A 22,512-nucleotide genomic window follows, 5' to 3' on the forward strand; every position below is an offset into this window, starting at 1 on the left:
TTGTATTTTTTCCTAAAACTTATAAAATATAAATGGATTTCATTTATGAAAAAATTAAGAAAATGTGATATGAAACCATGTCCCACCAGGAATAATTATAATTTTAAAAATAGTAATAGATACTCTCCTTACTCTTCTAAAATGATCCCCTTTAATGGAAAAAAAAAATCTCCTAGTAATTCTGAGTAATTGGCATAAAGATTCTAATAGTTGGGGAAGAAACTTTAGATCCCTTTTCCATATATATCTTTTCAGTTGCGTTTCAGATGGCTAAAGCCCTGTTTGCTGAATTTACAGTGACATATGTGTCTTTGTAGAGTTTTTGATGATATCATTTGATACTTTTGGAGACTTCCAAACCAGAATTTTAAGCTACTCTTTCATTAAATACTATCTTGTACAGTCTTTCCAGTTGGTACCTGATATGGAGTCACTTAGCTTGTTGGGACAGGTATCTTGGTTTAATCAGTTTTCTTAGTTCCCATTTCATGGCACCATAATGCTTTCTGAGGGGGCCAGTAAAAAATCGACAACTTAATCATTCTAACTAGAGATATTTAGAGAAGTTTGGTTCTTTTGTTAAATTGCAAAGTTTGAGTGGCAGTGTAACAAGTGGTAGAAAGTGGAAGGCACTACAGTTAACACCTGAACAACATGGGTTTGAACTGCACGGGTCTACTTACATGCCAATTTTTTTTCAGTATTTACAGTACTGTAAATGTGTTTTCTTTCTTAGGATTTTCTTTTTTTCCTTTTTTTATTAATTTTTTTAAAATTTGGGTGTAGTTGATACACGATGTTACATTAGTTTTAGGTGTACAACGTAGTGATTTAACTTATCTATACCTTATGCTGTTTTCACCATACAGTAGCTCTCATGTGTCACCAAACAAAACTATCATAGTACTTTCTGACTTTATTAATAACAGTTTTTTATTTTTTTTTAATTGTTTTTTTTTTTTAATGTTTTTTTACTTTTGAGACAGAGACAGACAGAGCATTAACAGGGGAGGGTCAGAGAGAGAGGGAGACATAGAATCTGAAGCAGGCTCCAGGCTCTGAGCTGTCAGCACAGAGCCTGACGCGGGGCTCGAACTCACGAACTGTGAGATCATGACCTGAGCCGAAGCCGGACGCTCAACCGACTGAGCCACCCAGGCGCCCCTAACAGTTTTTTAAATTTAAGTAATCTCTACCCCCAGCATGGCGCTCAAACTCAGGACCCTGAGATCAAGAGTCTCATGCTCTTCTGACTGAGCCAGCCAGGTGCCTCCTTAATAACATTTCTTTTCTCTAGCTTATTTTATTATATACACAAATGACATATAACATGTGTGTTAACTGACTGTTTATGTTATTGGTAAGGCTGCCAGTCAACAGGCTGGTAGTTAAGTTTTTGGGGCGTCAAAAGTTACATGTGGATTTTTGATTGTGTGGGGTGGGAAGGCCAGCACCTCTGACCCCTGTGTTGTTCAAGGTTCAGCTGTGTATGTTTTGTATCATGCCTCGTCGACACACTTTACGGTGACTCTCTAGGAACTAAGTGTCAGTTGTGGTGTAGTTTTATGTTGGTCTTCAGTCTTCGTCTCAGTTTTAAATGATAGAACTTTAAAGCCAGAAAGACTTGTTTCAACCTTTATCTTGAAGTTATTTCACACTTACAGAAATGTTGCAAGTACAGTACAGAGAACCCTCGAATAAATTATATTTAGATTCATTCAATTTTAGCTTGCCATATCTGCTTTATCATTTTCTTTCTGTACACATATGCACATTGTTTTCCTAAGTCATGTGACAGCAGGTTGTAATACATCTTGCCTTTTTACCTTTTGATACTTTGATGGTATTTTTCTCTGATAAAACCGTAGTATAGTTACCAAATTTAGGAAAATATTGACATACTACTTGAGTCTGTAGTCTACATTCCAGTTTTGTCAATTGCTGTAATATCCTTTGTGGCATTCTAGCTCCCTCGTTTAGTCTCCTTTAACCTGGCACAGTTCTTTACCCTTTTCCTTTACCTTTTCGTCTTTGTCTTTTCATGACCCTGCCATTTGGAAGAATTCAGTCCAGTTATTTTGTGGAATGCTCCTTGGTTTGAGTTGGTCCGATGTTTCCTTGTGATTAGATTGGGTTGTACGTCCATGGCTCTACTACAAAAGTGATGTTGTATCCTTCTTAGATTATCACATCTCAGAGGCACACAGTATCTGTCTGCTTCTTATTGGTGATACTGATTTTGATCACCTTGTCTTAGCATTTGGTTTCTCTTAGTTATTATTCTTGCCCGTGCGGATAATAAGCTACCAGTGAAGAGACTCTGAGAGTATGCAATAATGCCCTCTTTCTCATCACACTTTTTCTTATGAATTTAGCATACATCAATAATTCTTGAACCAGTCTGTACTATGATGGTTTTAAAGCAGGTGATTTTACCAATGCTATCCTCCCTCCACATTTGTAAGATGATATTCTATTGTATGTCCTTTGGTTTCATCATTTTACTCTGACATATCCCCTATCATGTTTTTGAACACTTCCTTTCTTACACAACAAAATGTTCCTGGCTCATTCTTGTACCTTTCCTGCCTGAGATTTGAAATCAGCCATTTCTTCAAGGATCCCAGATTCCTTTCAATGGGCAATAGATTCTAGAAGCCAATATCTGGACTCTAGGTATGCTTACTGCTACAGGGCATTATTGCTTCTGGACTTTTTCAGCAGAGATAGAAAATATATATATATTTGAAAATATGTATGTATGTATGTTTTAGAAATACTTCCATTTTCTTAAAAAAAATTTTTTTTTAATGTTTAGTTTTGAGAGAGAGAGAGAGAGAGACAGACAACACAAGTGGGAGAGGGGCACAGAGAGAGGGAGACACAGAATCCGAAGCAGTCTCCAGGCTCTGAGCTGTCACAGCCCAATGTGGGGCTCAAATTCATGAACCACGAGATGATGACGTGAGCTGAAGTCAGATACTTAATCAACTGAGCTACCCAGGCACCCCGAAATACTTCCATTTTCAAATCAACCCCATAAGTTTTTCTTTGCCTTCCTTCATTTCATTTTTTAAAAATCTCTCTTCATCATTATGTTTACTCATTTGCTCAGTTTTGCAGTACACATAAAATAATTTCAGAATTGCTACATCTATTACTCTGTGAGAAACGGACTTTCTAAGGAGTTCAGAATTTGTCAGTATTACCCCCCTGGCTTAGAGTATATACTCAAGATTACGTGTTCAGAAGTTTCTTCAATCAGTCCTTTCCTCCTCCCCCACCATTTCCCATCCTTTCAGTGTGATTATTCACATGAAATACAATTGGTCTCATTTGTTTCTGTTTGCATTCAATTTTAGTTACTATTCTCCTCCCAGTTTTGCTGATTTAATTTTTTTGAATATGTAGAAGTTGATGCATTTCCAAAAATAAAAACAACACAATAAGCTGTATTTGGGGAAGTTTCTTCCCTCTTTATCCTTCCAGAGTATTTTCCCCCACCCCTTGTCATTAACCAGTTTTATTGTTTTCTGGTTTATTATTTCTGCATTTCTTTTTGCAAAAGTAAGCAGATATGTTTGTTTTATTTCTTCTTCTTTCTTACACAAAATTGTAGCATTCTGTAGACATCCTCCAAAACAAACTTTTCAAAACATCTTGTCCAAATCTATTAGTTTACAGATGAGGAAACTAAGGTTCAGTGCTTCTAAATTTTTCAGTCTTTGATGTTCCTGTTTTTACTGTTCTTTGCTTCTTATCATTTGTTTAAAATGCTCTGTGTGCTTTGTGAGCTTTCTTGTCTTCCTTTTCTGTAAGTTTAATCGTGTAAATCAATGGAATTCTCTTTTGACATTTTATAGCTGGACTATGAGTATATGAAAACATTTACATGTAAGCTTGCATTCTTTTTAACAGGTGGTCAGTCTGACCAAGGCTATGGGTCTAAGGATGAACTTATAAAGGATGACGCAGAAATTCATATGCCTGAAGAACAAGTAGCAAGAGAATTGATAACTAAAACAAAAGTGCAAACAGAAGGTTGAGTACTGATATTTGCTAGCTTTACTTAGAAAAATACTGTAGTTTTTTTTTTTTTCCTCTTAAGATTTCTTTAGTAATCTTTACACCCAATGTAGGGCTCAAACTCACAACACTGAAATACAGGGTCACATGCTCTACCAACTGAGCTAGCCAGGTGCCCCTGTCTTAATTAAGTCTTATTTGATAATTTCTAGAAAGAAATGTAAGGCCTGGGCTTATAAGATACTATGTAATGTTAGCTATGGATAGAATGAGTAGTTTCTGAATTTTAGAATTCAAGAGATCTTTTAGAGACAGTAGGTCAACCCTCAATTTTGTAGGAAAGTGTGATCCATTGACGTATTGATTTGCCAAAGTCAAATAGCTATTTTGTGATAGAACCAAGACTGAACTTGAAGTCCTCAGACTTGTGTTCCAGTGCCTGTTTTATTTTAAAATGCCATTTCACTAGAAGTCCTTCAAATATCTAAGTAGGTATTTTTCATTGGTAGGTTAAATACAGTGTGTGTGGTTTTCCTGTTTGTTTGTTTTTATTTTTTTGTTTTTTAATGGGACTCATTGAGGTAGATATGGTTTGTAGTAATCATTTTATGCAAATGTGGAAGAATTTTCTGGCTTCATGGTAATAAAATGTTCTTCCTATCCTCTTACATAAAAGTGTACTTTCCTTCAATGATGTCACTTATTTTATGCTCCAGAGTTATGCAGAAGCAAGCCCCTCTCCTACTTTACAAGTGATGAGAGTATGTTTGAAGTCCAAAGCCTTAATTTATTCACGGGAGTGCTCAAGTTAGCATTATTGATGCTACAATAAAGCGTTTATTTCAGTCAATGCTGGCAACATTTATGGCATAAAATAAATTAGACACAGTAAATTAGTAATAAAATAGTCATATATTCACTCACACTTGGAGAAAAATATAAAAGAATAAAATATTATAAAAAATCAACATGTGGTTTCTGTGCAGTATAAGTAGGAATAACATCCAAATATCTTTTTCGCAGAAGTGTGTGATGTCTCTGCTGTTGTAGCAAAACAGTCACAACCTAGTGCAGAGTCACAGAGTCCTACTGAGCCTCCTGCATGGGGCAGCAGTATTGTGAAAGTTCCATCTGGTATATTCGATCTCAATGGCAGGAAAAGCAGCACTGGTGAGTCTTTACATAATGATTTCTAAGTATTTAAAATATACTTCTACAGATATATATGTCTTTAATGACATTAAGTTGATGACCTAATTGTGATGAACATGCTAAATTTAGAGCCAGAAGTAAGTTTGAATCCTATAAATTGGCTAAAGAAGTTGTTACTTAAAATGTTCAGTGTTTAAAAGGAGGGGTATTTATTGTGTCCAGTTGTTACTGGGAATACATTTTCTTGTTGCAGTGCCTGTTCTTAGTTTGGTCTCTCTTTCTCATGGTAGATAATTAGAGAGGAATGCAGGGCCTCCTATACTCATTAAGAGCAAAGAGGCAGAGATGTTACTAAATTCCAAAGGGGTTTTGTATGGTAATGGAAAGGCAATGGAAGAAAAAGATTCATATCACTATGCTTTACTACACAAAAATACCAGTGGGTTTTTAATTTGGCCAGTTTTTATAGGTATCCTGAGCCACTTATTTGTGATTAAGTATTTGTTTTTTTGTTTTTATGTTTTTTTATAATTTTTTTTTTAACATTTATTTATTGAGTTACAGAGACAGACAGAGCATGAGCATGAGAGGGTCAGAGAGAGGGGGAGACACAGAATCTGAAGCAGACTCCAGGCTCTGAACTGTCAGCACAGAGCCCAACATGGGACTCGAACTCACAAACCGCGAGATCATGACCTGAGCCGAAGTCAGATGCTTTACCAACTGAGCCACCCAGACGCCCCTGTTTTTATGTTTTTTTAATGTTTACTTATTTTTGAGAGAGAGAGAGAGAGAGCAGGGGAGGGGCAGAGAGAGAGAGGGAGACACAGATTTCGAAGCAGGCTCCAGGCTCTAAGCTGTCATCACAGAGCCCGATGCAGGGCACGAATTCATGGACCACAAGATCATGACCTGAGCCGAAGTCAGACGCTTAACCGACTGAGCCACCCAGGTGCCCCTGGTTTTTTTTTTTTTTTTTTTTTTAAGTTTATTTTTTTATTTTGAGAGAAGAGAGCACGAGTGGGGGAGGGGCAGAGAGAGAGGGAGAGAGAGAATCCCAAGCAGACTTCGAACTGTCAGTTTGGAGCCCAACCCAGGGCTCAAACCCATGAACCATGAGATCATTACCTGAGCCAAAATCAACAGTGGGACGCTTAACTGACTGAGCCACCCGGGCTCCCTAGAATATATTTTTTAAATTGAATGTAGAACTCTTAAAATGTAAAATATATTTATAGGTCTGTATTTGTTGACAGGTTTTAGTGAACAATACAGGAATACACAGCATACATTGCATGATTGTTAAATGTGTATATGTATGCATAGAGGATGAAAGGCAGATAATACATTACAGTGTTATTTCTGGGAGGCAGGATTGAATGGAGGCCTTTTGTTGTTCTTTTTTTGTGTACTTTCTTTGTACCTTCTAAACTTTCTGAATCTTACTCTATGTGTCGCTTTTCAAAAACCAGAAAAGACACTTTCGTAAAAGTTATATCGGAAAATAGAGTTTCGTTTTTAATATTGTACCTTCCCTTTTAGGTAGTACATCAAATGTGCCATTTTCTACTCAAGATCCAGTTGAAGATGCAGTCTTTGGTGAAGTTACTAATCCCAAGAAGAATGGTGATAGAGGAGATAAAAGGCAAAAGCATTTCCCAGAGAGGAGTTGTAGTTTCAGTTCTGAAAGTCGAGCTGGAATGTTGCTTAAGAAGAGCAGTTTGGATCTGAATTCAAGTGAAGTGGCTATTATGATGGGAGCAGATGCCAAGATTCTCACAGCCGCACTGGCCTGTCCTAAGACTTCTCCACTCCGTGTTGCGAGCACCCACAGCTTTGAGACTGCTAACAGTTGTCATCTAGTTGATACTAGGACTCGTGTGTCTGAAAGCACTTGGGATTCCGAGCACAGATCTTCTTCGGTATTAGAGATGCTTGAAGAGAGCCAAGAGCTCCTGGAACCTGTGATTGAGGACAGTGCAGCGAAAACTACTATGAAAAAGGACGCATGTGACAGTCTCCAGAATGATAGTAATCAGCCCAGAGACTTGAAAGTAGAACCCAAAGATGTAATAAATAAGAGGAGTAGTTTACATGGTGTTGTTAAAGCTGTTGAGAGGGAGGATGTTGAAACTGGACTAGATCCTTTGTCTCTTTTGGCCACTGAATGTACTGGAGTAAAATCTCAAGATTCTGAAGATAAGGTGTCTTCTCCAGTTATTGCACGCAATCTGGCTGATGAAATTGAAAGCTATATGAACCTAAAGAGTCCTTTGGGTAGCAAGTCTGCTAGTATGGAATTACACGGAGAGGGAAGCAGAGAGTCTGGCACCATCACTGCATGTATTCACTCTCTAGAGAGGCGATCAAGCCTACCTTTAGAGCACGGTCCGGCAGCACAGGAAGTTCCTGAAAGTGAAAAGAGCTCTCCTGCAGAATCTAGGTCTAAAGCTTTCACTGGGCGTTTCAAGCAGCAGACTCCCTCTCGCGCTCACAAAGAACGTTCACCTTCTCTGTCAGCACTAGTGCGGTCTTCACCACATGGCTCGTTGGGCTCTGTGGTAAACTCTTTGTCAGGACTAAAGCTAGATAATATACTCTCAGGACCCAAGATCGATGTCCTCAAATCTGGCATGAAACAAGCAGCTACGGTAGCCAGTAAGATGTGGGTAGCTGTAGCGTCTGCCTATAGCTACTCAGATGATGAGGTAAGAGTGTTTTATGTGTGTGGTCTATCTGATACTGGCATGTTTCTCATATTTTTTTATATGTAAATTATTATTCAGAGATTGCTGGTAACTTTGGTGTTTAAACTTGAGGCGTATGTTACTTCTTCCTTGAAATGACCTGAACCTAAATGTGAGGAAATTAATAATAAAGAAATAGAATATCAGAACTACTTTATAATTCCATAGATCAGTCTGAACTAACACGTTGTTTCTTTGAAAGTACTGATGATTAATACTTAATAATGCCATGTTATGTTTGCATAGCGCTTCACTCTTAAATAACTTTTATCTATGTTAGCTCTTACATATATGTGAAATCACTCTGCAACTTAGCCTACGTATTTTATACTGCATCACAAAAACTGCTAATTCTTTTGAAAATTATTGTAAAGAGAATTAGTCATTAGACCTTTTTATGAAGTAGAAGTGGGGAAATTTTGCTTATTTGTTTTATAGAAAAAATTTAATTAAAATTTCACCTTTGTGTTTACAGAATTATATAGTACTTAGGCACTTTAGTAGAAAAGACAAACATTTATAAGTGTTCACCACTATGTCACAGGTACTCTCATAAGCTATATATCTATTTTGATATTTTTCATAGCAACCCCACACATCGGTACTGTTGGCATCCCTGTTTTATAGATGAGGTATCTGAGAGTTAGAGAGGTTAATTAATTTCTCCAGGTCCACACAACTAGTGAGAGGCAGAACTAGAATTTGAACTCTGGGAGGTTGACTCTAGAGTCCATGCTTTTAAATTACTGTAGTAGCAAAGAAGAAAGCAATATCTTAGAAGGGGTTCCAGTAGGGGGCTGTCCAAAAAGAGCAAAGCAGGTGACATCTAAGTTGGGTTTGGGTGGATAAATTTGAAATTTTGGGTTAGTCAAAGTGATAAGGTGGTACAAGGTGTATCTGAGAGAATAATGTGAAAAAGCATGGAGGCATAAAACATGCATTTTCAAGATAATACACAATCCATCTCAGATTGCTAAAGTTCTAAATAGGAAGCTAGAGACATAGGAAATGAAATTGGACAAATAAGATTTATATACCATTTGAAAGAAAACTTTATTCTATAGGCAAACTATTAATTGACTCAAAAGTACAATACTGAGTACTATAAGACACAGTTGCATTTTATTGCATTTTAAAGAGCTTACAAGGTCAGTGAAGGAAAGGCCAAATAAACTAGCTTCAAAAGTATCTTAACCTTGCTTTGTGTTAAACTAACCAAATGAGCCACTTGAGTTTTGAAATTTTATCTAACAGTGTTAATAATAATAAAACCTTTCTACAGAGTAATTTGACTTGGAATGTGTGACTATAAATTCTAGGTGGTCAGAGACCTTAATCTTTCTTTTCTTTTTATTGCTATGGCCCTGGTACTAGAGCCTGACAAAGGCAAATAGGTTATACCTAGTAAATATTTTCAAATGAAGGAATGGATACAAAGTCCATAAAAAATGTTTATAACTTTTATCCAGAATTTAATCTAAGGAAATGATTATGTGTAAAAATAACTCGAAAGAATTCATCAGTGTAACTTATATGAAATTTAAGAGTATTCTGAATATTTAAGCAATAGAGATTTACTAAATGCATAACAGTACATCAGTAAACTGGATTAGGTTTCAGGGGTTTAAATAATGTAGATTTAATGACATTAAAATACATTATATGAGAATAAGGTAAAAAATAATATCCTATTTTGTAAAAATGTATTATATATGCATATTTTAAAATGACTAGAGGGACATACATCAAGATTTTGATTATGCTGTGTAGTGTTGGTAATATAAATGCCTTTTTTTTTTTTTTTTTGTGAGAGAGAGAGAGAGAGAGAACAGGAAAGGGGGAGAGAGTGAGAGGAGAAAAATAAGAATCTCAAGCCGGGCTCCATCTCACAACCATGAGATCATGACTTGAGCCAAAATCAAGAGTCGGACACCTAACTGACGGAGCTACCCAAGCACCCCACTATTAAGTGCTTTTATTTCCCGTTTTGCATGTCTGTTTAAGTTTTATATCATTTAACATGGTTTTATAACAAGACACAAGTCTTCTTTAAAGCAAAAATCAAAAAGGAGGGGCTCCTGGGTAGCTTATTTAGTTAAGTGTCTGACTCTTGATTTAGCTCAGGTCATGATCTCATGATTTGTGACATTGAGCCCCGCATCGAGCTCTGCACTAACAGCACGGAGACCGCTTGGAATTCTTTCTCTCCTCTCTCTGCCCTTTCCCTGCTCATGCTGTCTCTCTCTCTCTGTCTCTCTGTCTCTCTCTCTCTCAAAATAAATAAACATTTAAAAAAATCAAAAAGGAAACTGCTTATTGAAATGTTTTCTATCTAAAGTGTCAACAGTCACTTGCAGGAGTTCAGAACTACAGTGTTTGGAACTTTATTCATATTTTATGCCTCTAATATTGATGGTTGTTGTCTGAAAATTATATTGACAGATGAAATTCTCACAACAACCATATTTTAAAGGACTCCTCTTATCCGTATTTTTCAGATGATATAATTAAAAGCTGGAGTAGTTAAATAATTTCTGCAAGGTCATATACATAATATATGATGGGGAGCCAAGACCACAGTCTGGCTGACTGACTTTAAAGCCCTTACTGTGCTTGTGCTGGGGTGCCCAATTCCAATGGAGACAGTGGGCTCCTGGAGTTACTTCATTTTATGATATTGATTATTTAAAAAAAAATTTTTTTTTAATGTTTTATTTATTTTTGAGACAGGGAGAGACAGAGCATGAACAGGGGACGGTCAGAGAGAGGGAGACACAGAATCCGAAACAGGCTCCAGGCTCTGAGCTGTCAGCACAGAGCCCGACGCGGGGCTTGAACTCACGGACCGAGAGATCATGACCTGAGCCAAAGTCGGCCGCTTAACCGACTGAGCCACCCAGGCGCCCCATATGATATTGATTATTGAGAGACACTTCAACATACACCAGGGGCACAACAAAATCTTAAAGTGTTGTAGGTCATTACTCGAATATCTTAGAGTGTGGAAAGGAAATTCCCAATAATGGTGAGAAGAGTTCATGGTTTTGAAAAATAAGGGGATGATAATTTACGTAAGAATTCCAGGGAAGTTTAATTCCGTAAAGGGTGGAATGAATATATTCTCATTGGAGAAGGTATTATTTATGTATGTGGGGTTTTATTCTTTTCAATTAAAGGAGGAAACTAACAGAGATTACAGCTTCCCCGCTGGCCTCGAAGACCATATTTTGGGGGAAAATATGTCACCTAACACGAGTGCCTCAGGGTTGGTTCCCAGCGAACTTACCCAGAGCAACACAAGCCTTGGCAGTAGCGGCAGCAGTGGAGACGTAGGAAAACTGCAATACTCAACAGGTATGGAAAGGATTGCCGTCTGCGACAAGTTACATGCCTGTACCTTTCCCTGCCGCTATTGCATGCGCAATCAGCCTCATTTGTTGAGATGAGCTGGCGGATTTTTTATATGACCACAGCATACTGTCACTTATTTTATATGATCTCTAAGTAGTATAGTCACCTAAGTTTATTTTTAGTTGTGTTTGTGGAGTATATCATTAGTTCTCAAACTTTAGTGTGTGTCAGAATCACATGGGGGATTAGTTTAAAAATATATACAAATGTCCAAGCTCTAGGCTAAAGCTTTTGAGACTGTATCTGTGGGACGGGGGCCTTAGGAATATATATTTTTAACTAGTGCTGTAGGTAAATAGAATGTATACCAGAGTTTGAGACTCCCTAGGCTATGTCACTGTCATTTCTTAGTACTTAATTATTTTTTTAAGTCTGTTTTTTCCAACGTTCTATTATGAGAAATTTCAAATGTCCTGAATAGTTGAAAGAATCATATAGTGAACAATCATATATAGATTCTCCACCTAGATTTAACTATTGTTAACTTTAGATATATATATATAGATAGATATATATAGATATATCTATCTATATATATATATGTATAGAAATTTTTATACTGAACCATTTGAAAATAAATTGCAGACGTCATCATACTCCCCCTTAAATGCTTTAGTATGCATTTCCAAAGAATAAGGGCATTCTCACACGTAGTGTGTTATGACATTTACTTCTCTCTAGGTGAACCTCCATTTCCAAGAAGTGTAAAAGGGCAGGACTTTGAAAAATCAGACCATGGTTCTTCTCAAAACACCAGCATGTCTAGCATCTATCAGAATTGTGCAATGGAGGTAAAAGTTCTGCCTTCTGCGCGTGATAACGTGGCTGTACACATTTTTATTTCAGAATGGTATTTAGCAGAATTCTTTGATGCCATTGTGGGCAGAAGAGTAAATCATTTTGTTGAATTTGCTTCCTGTCTTATGTAAGTAAGGCCATAAACTGGTAGCTTTATCTGTAAAGTGATTGAACTATTCAGTCCAAATTTGATCAGCAAAATAAATAAAATTCTGTGTCCCCAGAGGATGGCCTGTTAAGATGACTTTTTGCTGTGGAGGTTCTCAGTGTTCGCACTTTTCTGCTCTTAGGTTTTGATGTCAAGTTGTTCACAATGCAGAGCTTGTGGAGCGTTAGTTTATGATGAAGAAATTATGGCTGGATGGACGGCAGATGATTCAAATTTGAATACAACCTGTCCATTCTGTAAAAGCAACTTCTTGCCTCTTCTCAATATAGAATTTAAAGACTTGAGAGGCTCTGCAAGGTTAGTATTGTCAAAGCTCCCTTAAGAGGTGAGTGTCCTCCCAGAAGGCATGACTCCCGGGAGAAAAGTGAAATAGTTATGGTACACTCCAGGTGTCCCTTTGCTTTCTCTCCTTCACTTTCAGTATTTGTGTGGAAAATACTAGCACTACAGGAGACTACTTTTCCATTTTATTTAACATATGATTACCAGTAGTAGTTAATTCTTAGAGCTGAACTGTATAGATAATTCAAAACTTTAATATTTATCATTATTTTAAACTTTCTGTCTCAGCTGTCTTACGTCTTCTAGAAGAAAAAATGAAGGTGTAGGGGACGGGGTTTTTTTTGACTCTTCTCCTAACGTGTTGCCTCTTTATGGTAGTGCTCTGTGTGGCATGATGGCCGAATTCTAGGCAATAGAAAGACTAGCTGATCTAGTAATTAAGTAATTGGGAGTTTGGTAACTGCTTACCTAAGTAATTGTACTTAATATTCTATTTGTTTTATGGAACAGACGAACTTACCTGATTTTCTACCGTTAGCAGCTTTTAAAAAAATTCTCCAGTTGTACAGGTATTTCTTCTTAGCTTAATTTTTCCTTTTAGCTTCAGGTGTGGAGCTGAGTGGAATCATACTCTAATTCCTGATGCACTTTCATCATTGGTTTGTGCAAGGGCCCTCTTTTATTAGCTCTACCCCCCCCCCCCCCCCCAGCCCCTGCCATTCCCATTCTCATTCCTTTATCCAACAAAGACATTGCCTCTACGGTGTGTGATGTCTCTTTGAATATATATCCTCATGAAATACATTGTTTTGCACAATTATGCATTTTTAACTTACATAATTAGAATAATGTTGAACATATCTATTTTTATTATTAAGTTTAAAATCTGAGTTGCTATATGTACATCTAATTTATTCCTTTTTCTCCTGTAGGACATTAATATCTCATTTTAGCCATCCAATATCCTGTTGTTGTTTCAGTTGCTTCCAGTATTGTGTTACTATAAATATCACTGCAGTGATGCAGTGCACTGTAAAATATGTCTCTCTCTAAACTTGTGAAGAATAGTAGTCTTAGGAGTGAAGTCATTAGGTCATTTTCATGCATGATTTGAATAAACAGTGGAAGATTGCTTACCACATGACAACACCCCCACTGTTAGTGCCCAAGAATTCTCATTTCTGTATATCCTTACCAGCATATGGTATTATCATTTCTTCTGGTCTTTGTCTTCTAATGAGTATAAAGTGGTATCTTGTTTTTGTTTGAATTTTTCTGAATATTAGTGAGTTTATCTCTTCATATATTTGTGAATTATTCCAGCATTTTCTTTTATTTTTAAGTTTATTTATTTTGAGAGAGAGCAGCGGCGGGGGGGGGGGGGGCAGAGAGACAGGGGAGACAGAGGATCCCAAGCAGGTTCCTGCTATCAGTACAGAGCCTGACATGGGGCTCAATCTCACATACAATGAGATCATGACTTGAGCTGAAATCAAGAATCAGATGCTTTACTGACTGAGCCGCCCAGACACTCCTCCAGCATTTTCTGTGAATTACCTGTTTATACCTTGTCCATTTTTATATTAGCTTTCTTTTTCTTGTTGATGTCTGTCTCGAATATTCTTGATATTAATTCCTTAAAATAATGTGTTTTGATGTCATTATCCATTAATTTTCCACCTTATGATTTGTGCTTTTGGAGCCTTGTTTTTGTTTTTTTGTTTTTTAAATGTTTTATTTATTTTTGAGAGAGAGAGAGAGAGGGAGAGAGAGACAGAGTACGAGCAGGGGAGGGGCAGAGAGAGAGAGGGAGACAGAATCCACAAAGCAGGCTCCAGGCTGTGAGCTGTCAGCACAGAGCCTGACATGGGGCTTGAACCCGTGAACCACGAGATCATGACCTGAACCGAAGTCGGACGCTTAACCAACTGAACCACCCAGGCGCCCCATTTTGGAGCCTTGTTTTAAAAGTTGTTTGCCATCTGTAGGACATGAAGATTTTCTCTTAAAGTTTCTTTTGTTAGCTGTATATTTTACCTCTGATATTTAGGTCTTTAATCCACCTGGAGTCCACCTTTGTGTTTGTGTATGATGGTAGGGATACAACTTTCTTTTTTCTCCATGTAATGAGCTGGTTTTCCATCCTTTCTTCATTGATAAGTAGAGCACCTTTATCACATTTCAAGTTCCCATGCACACCTCACCCTGGTTCTGTGTTCCCTGTTCTTTTTTGTCAATACTGTTTGTGTCGTGTCTGATTGATAAGGGAAGCTCCCCCTCATGGAGTTTTAATTATTTATTTTGCTTAGAGCAACTTTAGTTTCCCCTCCTCCCCGAAAAAGTCCCAACTGGAGTTTTCACTGGGATTGCAGCATTAGCTATATAGATTTATTTGGGGAAAATGGACGTTTTTAGTGTTATTCTCTTATCTTTGAGCATGGTATGTATATATCTCCATTTTTTTAGATTATCCTTTGTGTCCTTTTAATAGGGTCTTAAATTATTCTCCCTAGTCTTACACTTTTTTGTTGTGTTAATTGTGCTTCTTAAGCTATTGTGTTAAGTACCTTATTTTATATTTTCTAAGTGAGTGTAAAGGAGCATTATTGATTTCCACCCCCAAATATGTCATTATGGAAAATTTCAAACTTGCTGTGAAGTTAAAAGACTTTTTTTTACAGTGACACCCAAATATCCATCTCTGTATTACTATTTTATTGTACTTTCTTTATCAACTGTCTATCCCTCCATCGATCCACCAATTTTTCTTATGTTTTTATTCATTTGAAAGAAGGTGTAGACAGTATTAATACACTTCTCCCCCAAAGACTTGAGCATACATATTAACTAAAGTTCAATATTTGTTTACAGTTTTTTCTTTTGCAATAAAGTTGTATATAAGAAAATCTACAAATTTAAAACATACCATTTGAAAATTGAATGTGGGGGAACCTGGGTGGCTCAGCTGGTTGAGCATCCGACTTTGGCTCGGGTCATGATCTCGCAGTCCATGAGTTCGAGCCCCACATTGGGCTCACTACTGTCAGCACAGAGCCCGCTTTGGATTCTCTATCCGTGCACCCTCCTCCCACCTCTCTCTCTGTCCCCCTCCTGCACACACTCTTTCTCTCTCTCTCTGTCTCCCTCAAAAATAAATAAACATTTAAAAAAATTAAAAAGAAAATTGAATGTATACGTTTGTGCACACCAAACCTTTATCAAATACAGAATATTACTACAGCCTCAGGAAGTTCTCTTAATGTCCCTTGCAAGGCCCAACACTCACCCCATCCCCACCCAGAAAGAGATGGATAGAGATAAGACGAGAAGACGAAAACAAAATAATGAATAAAGGGGGAAAGAAATGACTAGAGACAAAATGGATATTTATGGGGGGAGGATATTATAAACAATTGTAGGTTAATACGTGATAAAATGCCATTGCTGCTCTTTTTCTTCTTTAACTCAGAAAATTAATGAAATATTTTGTTTTCCATCTTCCTTCATAGCTTTCTTTAATGGTTCTCAAATCTGAAAGGATGTTGCATTGAACTGTAATGACTTTGAGACCTTTTTCATTTAAAAAAGTTTATGACAAGAGAGGAAGAGAGGATGGGGGAGGGGGGCTGTGTGTGTGTGTGTGTTTGAAATAGATGGTACTTCTATGGATTGTAAAATTCCTCAGTGACTCCTTTACCATAAAGTGATTCTAAATACGAAATTTAGAGGATTCTAGGATTTTTAAAGACTTTTTCTGGATTGCTCCCTATTTAGCTTTTTCCTGAAACCAAGCACCTCTGGTGACAGTTTACAAAGTGGCAGCATTCCATTGGCAAGTGAACCTTCAGAGCACAAACCTGTGTCCGCTTCAGCAGAACCTGACTTGATCAACTTTATGGATTTCCCCAAACAAAACCAGACCATAACTGAAGAGACAACCTCTGCAATTGAATCAAGGTACTCTAGGGTACAGAGAGCTCTTCATTATAAATTGGGTACCCTTGTAAAAATCCCATCTTTGAAGACAGCCTTATGTAGGCGTAAGTTCTGGCATTTTATTTATTTAATTTATTTTTAAGTTTTTATTTATTTATTCATTTAAGTAATCTCTACACCCAACTTGGGGCTCAAACTCATGACCCCAAGATCAAGAGCTGCACACTATACTGACTGAGCCAGCTAGGAGCCCCTAAGTTCTGGCATTTAAAAAATTTAATATTAACTTTTATTACAATACATTGTTTAAGTATCTAATAAACAAATGTGATGATCAACCGTTTTTGAAACTATGTTTAATGTTTTACAGTGTCCTTTTACAGAATGAGCTTCTCTGTAGTAAAAAGTATTCAGTACCAGTTTCCAGAGACATATTTTCTTTACTGTGAAATACACCGCTTCCTCTTAAATACTGATTGAATCGGACGTTTATTCAGAGCCTGTTGTTTGCTGAGCATTATGCTAAGCACTAAAAATAAAAAAGTAAGATCTAGTTTCTGCCCTTAGGTGGATCTTGGCCTGGTAGAGGTTAAATACTCATCTGTAATATCTAGTTGGACGCAGGATAATTCTAGGTGATTTTGTTTAATAAAGAAGAAATAATGTTTGAATAAAGCAACTGTGAATGGGCACTTAATCTTTTAAAAAGAATATCTATTGTCTACCCTTTGTCCTCTTCTTCCCATCTGTCACCAGAATTATCCATCCCATCCTGTTCTCCTGACCACTTTTACAGAAATGCCTGAAGAAAATTTAATCTTATAAGGTGGTACTGATTCTTCTCCGATATATTCAGTTAGACTCAGAGTTCACTGTAGAAAATACTCTAGGTATACAAATTGAGATTGTATTACAGCACAAATACAGCATTTCTTCCTCATGTTTTTTAAGTGATGAAATAAAGAAAGCCGGTGGAGAAGTCCAAACCATGAAAATTTCATCTGTGCCTAATAGTTTATCAAAGCGAAATGTATCTTTGACGCGAAGTCACAGTGTTGGGGGTCCCTTGCAAAATATTGACTTTTCCCAGCGACCGTTTCATGGCATTTCAACAGTCAGTCTTCCCAACAGTCTGCAGGAAGTTGTGGTAGGTAACAACATCATAATTATCTGTGTGTTCATGAAAGTATTTATTAGAATAGCACATAATCCATCTTTAGTAGCTTTTCTTTAACCATGAGTGATAAGATAAAGAGACTAAGAACTTTTTATTTTTTGATTGATTGATTTTTATTTATTTAAATTTTTATTTATTTTGAGAGAGAGAGAGAGAATGAGAGAAATGGGCGGGGGAGGTTGCGGGCAGAGAGGGAAAGAAAGAATCCCAAGCAGGCTCTGTGCAGAGCTGCATGCCAGGCTCAATCTCACGAACTGTGAGACCATGACCTGAACCAAAACCAAGAGTCAGATGCTCAACTGACTGAACCACCCAGGTGCCCCTAGACTAACAGCTTTTTAAGATTTCAAGTACATTCAAAAATAAAAGGAGTCCCTTTGACCCATCATCTGGCTTCAGTAATTTTCAACTTATGGCCATTCTTCTTTTATGTATATCCTTATTCACTTCTTTCCTAGATTATTCTGAAATAAATTTCAAATATCATATATTCCATTTGTAAATATTTCAGTATGTAGTTCCTAAGAGATAAGGACTCTGAAAAATACAATGCCACTATACAACCAAAAAAATCAAATTATTCAATCTCTATTCAAATTTCTATTTTAAAAATGTGAAGTATGTGTGTCTTCTGTAGTTTGAAGAATGAGGATCAAATAACATCTATGCATTACCAATTGGTTGATCTGTTATTTAGTCATTTTACATCTGTAGACCCTCTTTTTTAGCCTTGCAACTGTATTTGTTGATTATGACGCTATAAATTGGTAATTATATCTAGAAGCTTGATCACATTCAGGTTTTTGTTTGGTTGTTTATTTTTGTAAGACAATTGCAGTGGTAGAATGTCCCTCAATAGAAGACATGAACTTTCTTTGTGATGCTAGTAGCGATTAATGCCTCATTGCCTACCTCAGATTATTCATTTCCAGCTTTCAAGGCTGGTAGTCTAATTGTCTTTATATATGTTGGATACATCTGTAAAGAGAAACATCCTCCATGTTTTCTGTTTGCTTTTCCAAAAATGCAGTTTATTTTGGAAAGGTGGGACAAATATTTTTCCTTTTACTTAACCAGTTTTCAAAATAACAGGTTGGATTCCTAGCATCCTCTAAGGTGATGAATTAATTTGGAGGAATAGAGTATCATTATGAGCTCACTAATTTAAATAGGTTTACATCCATTGCTGTTGTTATCCTTATTAATATATCATCCATCTTTGATCAGCTAGAAGCCTCTACAGGTTGGTGTTTTAGTTCTTTTGACACATCTCTAGCAGCCTTTTTCTAATTTTTTTACAAAGCTTCTTTGCTTTCTTATATGACAAGATGTTTCATGCTCATGTTAATATTTCTTTCTCTAGACCTAAAATCAGCCATTTCTCTAAGAAGCTGTGGTTCATTTTTGAGGAAATGGTATTTGGAGACCACAGCCTGGGCACTAGGGGTACCCATTAATGAGTTGGTCATAAGCATTTTATTCTGATTATAATATGCACAACTTAGAAAGACTGAATTGGCATCGTTTTCCTTTGTTTGTAAGACTGCTCTTTAGCTGTTGCAATCAAATGTGAAAGCACATTAGATATAATTCTAAAAGGAGTCATCAAATAATATTAACACAAAAATTGCCCCATCTATTTAGATTGTAGGAAGAAGATAGAGTCAACTTTTTTTTTTTTTTGGAATAATCATAAATATCTGAAATGTAGTATTTCTTTCTGTTTTGTTTTTGAGAGAGAGCATGTGTGTGCAAGAACACACACTAGCAGGAGAGCAGCAGAGGGAAAGAGAGAATCCCAAGCAGGCTCCATGCTCAACACAGAGCCTGATGCAGAGCTCAGTCTCACAACCATGAAAACCATGACCTGAACTTAAATCAAGAATCGGATGCTTAACCGACTGAGCCACCCAGGCATCCCTGAAATGTAGTGTTTTTTTTGTAAAAGTTGAAAAGGAAAAAAAAATCAATCTGATAGAGAAACTCTGTATGTTTAGGGTCTGTCTCTGGATTATTTTCTTTTGTAATCATTTAACGTAAGGGCATTTATGATTAAGTACTTTCTTTTCTTTTTTTAGGTTTTCATTAGCGTATACTGCATGTAGCAATGGTTCTGAAATAACTGATTTTGAAAGGATAGAGCATAATCTCCTTGAGAAGTACTCTTAAACATACACAGAATAGATAATATTCACTTCTTTCTGTATTTTTATTTTTTAAAGGATCCTTTAGGAAAAAGACCCAATCCTCCCCCTGTTTCTGTGCCCTACTTGAGTCCTCTAGTGCTTCGTAAAGAACTTGAATCTTTGCTAGAAAATGAAGGTGATCAAGTGATTCACACATCCTCTTTCATCAATAAACATCCAATCATTTTCTGGAACCTCGTTTGGTATTTCAGACGTTTGGACCTTCCTAGTAACTTGCCAGGACTTATCCTCACATCTGAACATTGTAATGGAGGTGTACAGGTAGGGTACCAACTTCTATACTTGTACTACGTTGGTGTTGGTTAGAATGAGGCTTAACTTCAGAGTAACAAGTGTACAACAACAGTGCCTTAACGAGATGTACATTATTTCTCTCTCACATCAAAGTTTGGGAAGGTGGTCCTGGGATGATGTAGTCTTAGGGACCTGAGATCCTTCTGTCTTTTTGGTCAGCTGTGTATAACCTCCATTTCCAAGTTCTATACCTGGTCCAGGATGGCCTCTCTATTTCTAGCCATCATGTCCATATTCCAGCCAGCAGTAAGGATAAAAATGAATGGAGAAGAATGTGTCTTCTTTCTGTAGGGATGGTTCCTGGAGTTGTACATAACATTTCTCTATGTATCTGTTTGGCCTAAACTTAGTTATATGGTCATACCTAGTTTGCAAGGGTGGCTAGAAAAGGTAGCTTTTATTCTGAACTAGCATATCACCAGTTGACCTTCTCACAACAACTTTATTTTAAAGGACTCCTCTTATGCATGTTTTTCAGATGATATAATTAAAAGTTGGAGAAGTTAAGTAATTTCCACAAGGTCACACACCTGCTATGTGACGGGGAGCCAAGACCACAGTCTGGCTGTCTGACTTTAAAGCCCTTACTGTACTTGGGCTGGGGTGCCCGATTCCATTGGAGATAGTGGGCTCCTAGAGTTCCTTCATTTATAATATTGATTAGAGACACCCCAACACACACCAGGGGCACAGGAAAATATTTTCTTAAAGTATTACACTCTATTTTGACTCATTTATTTTAAGTAACAGCACAAGATAGTAGAAACTATTGTACTTTCTCTACCTTAAAATTTGTTCTAATGGTGACTAATCTTTCATGTGGCCACTGTGCCAATTACCAAGTTGTCTTTGCAATCTGTGGAAGTAGGAATGAAAAGTCTGCACCTCAGAAAGTAGGAATATGTATCAATACAAATAAAAATCAAAATTTTTTGCTTAGAATTTTAGGTCCACAGTTTCAAAAGAACGCTTTTATTTTATATAACCAAGCTTTGCTAGATCCACTGGTAATTATTATGCTTAGAGTACTAATACTTTCTATTGATCTCTTTTAGCTTCCTCTGTCATCTCTGTCCCAGGATAGCAAACTTGTGTATATTCAGCTATTATGGGATAATATCAACCTTCATCAGGAACCAGGAGAACCTTTGTATGTCTCATGGAGGAATTTTAGTAAGTAAATTAGAATTAAAGACATAAAAGACTCAAACTGGAAATAACCCATGTATCTTTTCATAGGTGAATAAATAAACAAATTGTGGTACAATCCATACAGTAAAATACTATTTAACAATAACGAAGAATAATGGGTGCCTGGGTGGATCAGTCGTTTAAGCATCCGACTTCAGCTCAGGTCATGATCTTGCAGTCCATGAGTTTGAGCCCCACGTTAGGCTCTGTACTGACAGCTCAAAGCCTGGAGCCTGCTTCAGATTCTGTGTCTCCCTCTCTCCCATTCATGCGGTGTCCCTGTCAAAAATAAAAATAAACATTAAAAAATTTTAAAAACAATAAAGAAGAATAGACTACTGAGGTAAAAAATTGAGATGAGAGAAACAAATTATTCTGCTTTACTTTAAAATTTTTCATATGTTTTTATTATTTCTTTCAAAAATCTTGCCACTTTAGATCAAATTGATTTGCTCTTGTACTGACCCATTTAACTGCATCAGGGAGTTGAAGAGTGTTTTGTGATTTTTCTGTCAAATGCCAATTGGTTAGGTATTTGGAGAGTAAATTCTTTTTTTTTTTTTTTTTTTTAATTTATTTTGAGAGAGTGAATGAGCAAGTGCATGTGTGAGTAGGGGAGGGGCAGAGAGAGAGGGAGAGAGAGAATCCCAAGCAGGTTCTGCACTGTGAGCGCGGAGCCTGACACCAGGCTCAAACTCACAAACTGTGAGATCATAACCTGAGCTGAAATCAAGAGTTGAATCCTTAACCTACTGAGCCACCAAGGTGCCCTGGAGAGTAAATTCTATATAGTTTAAGAGTAATTTGGATGTGTTGGTATAAGATCATAATTTTAATTACATGGATACTAACCTCAAAGATTCTGGTTTCATTTTCAGTCTTTTGTATTTAGAACATATTTTTACAGAGCATTTAAAAAGTTGTATCATTCACTGTTCCATAGTCCTTTAAGTCAATAAGACGACACAACCCAGGAGATGAATGAACAAATGACATCAGTAGGCAGTTCATGGAAGAAACATTGCATAGTTTATATTAGTTTGCCAGGGCTACTATAACAATACCACAGACTGGGTGGCTTCAGCAACAGAAATTCATTCCTCACAGTCTGGAACTGGTGTG

General features: G+C 36.8%; 1 protein-coding gene across 1 annotated transcript in view; it reads left to right on the forward strand.

The window, feature by feature from the left end:
* The window catches only part of DENND4C (DENN domain containing 4C), a 127,561-nt gene that overhangs the window by 93,298 nt on the left and 11,751 nt on the right, over window positions 1–22,512 (forward strand). Inside the window, exons 21-30 of the mRNA XM_049620074.1 lie at window positions 3,919–4,041; window positions 5,050–5,196; window positions 6,721–7,886; window positions 11,102–11,279; window positions 12,018–12,127; window positions 12,425–12,600; window positions 16,360–16,542; window positions 17,473–17,668; window positions 19,921–20,166; window positions 21,255–21,372. Coding sequence (XP_049476031.1) covers window positions 3,919–4,041; window positions 5,050–5,196; window positions 6,721–7,886; window positions 11,102–11,279; window positions 12,018–12,127; window positions 12,425–12,600; window positions 16,360–16,542; window positions 17,473–17,668; window positions 19,921–20,166; window positions 21,255–21,372 — 2,643 coding nt within the window. The remainder of the gene's footprint in view (window positions 1–3,918; window positions 4,042–5,049; window positions 5,197–6,720; window positions 7,887–11,101; window positions 11,280–12,017; window positions 12,128–12,424; window positions 12,601–16,359; window positions 16,543–17,472; window positions 17,669–19,920; window positions 20,167–21,254; window positions 21,373–22,512) is intronic.

Source organism: Panthera uncia, chromosome D4 (genome assembly GCF_023721935.1).
Source record: "Panthera uncia isolate 11264 chromosome D4, Puncia_PCG_1.0, whole genome shotgun sequence".
NCBI classification, from domain to species: domain Eukaryota; kingdom Metazoa; phylum Chordata; class Mammalia; order Carnivora; family Felidae; genus Panthera; species Panthera uncia.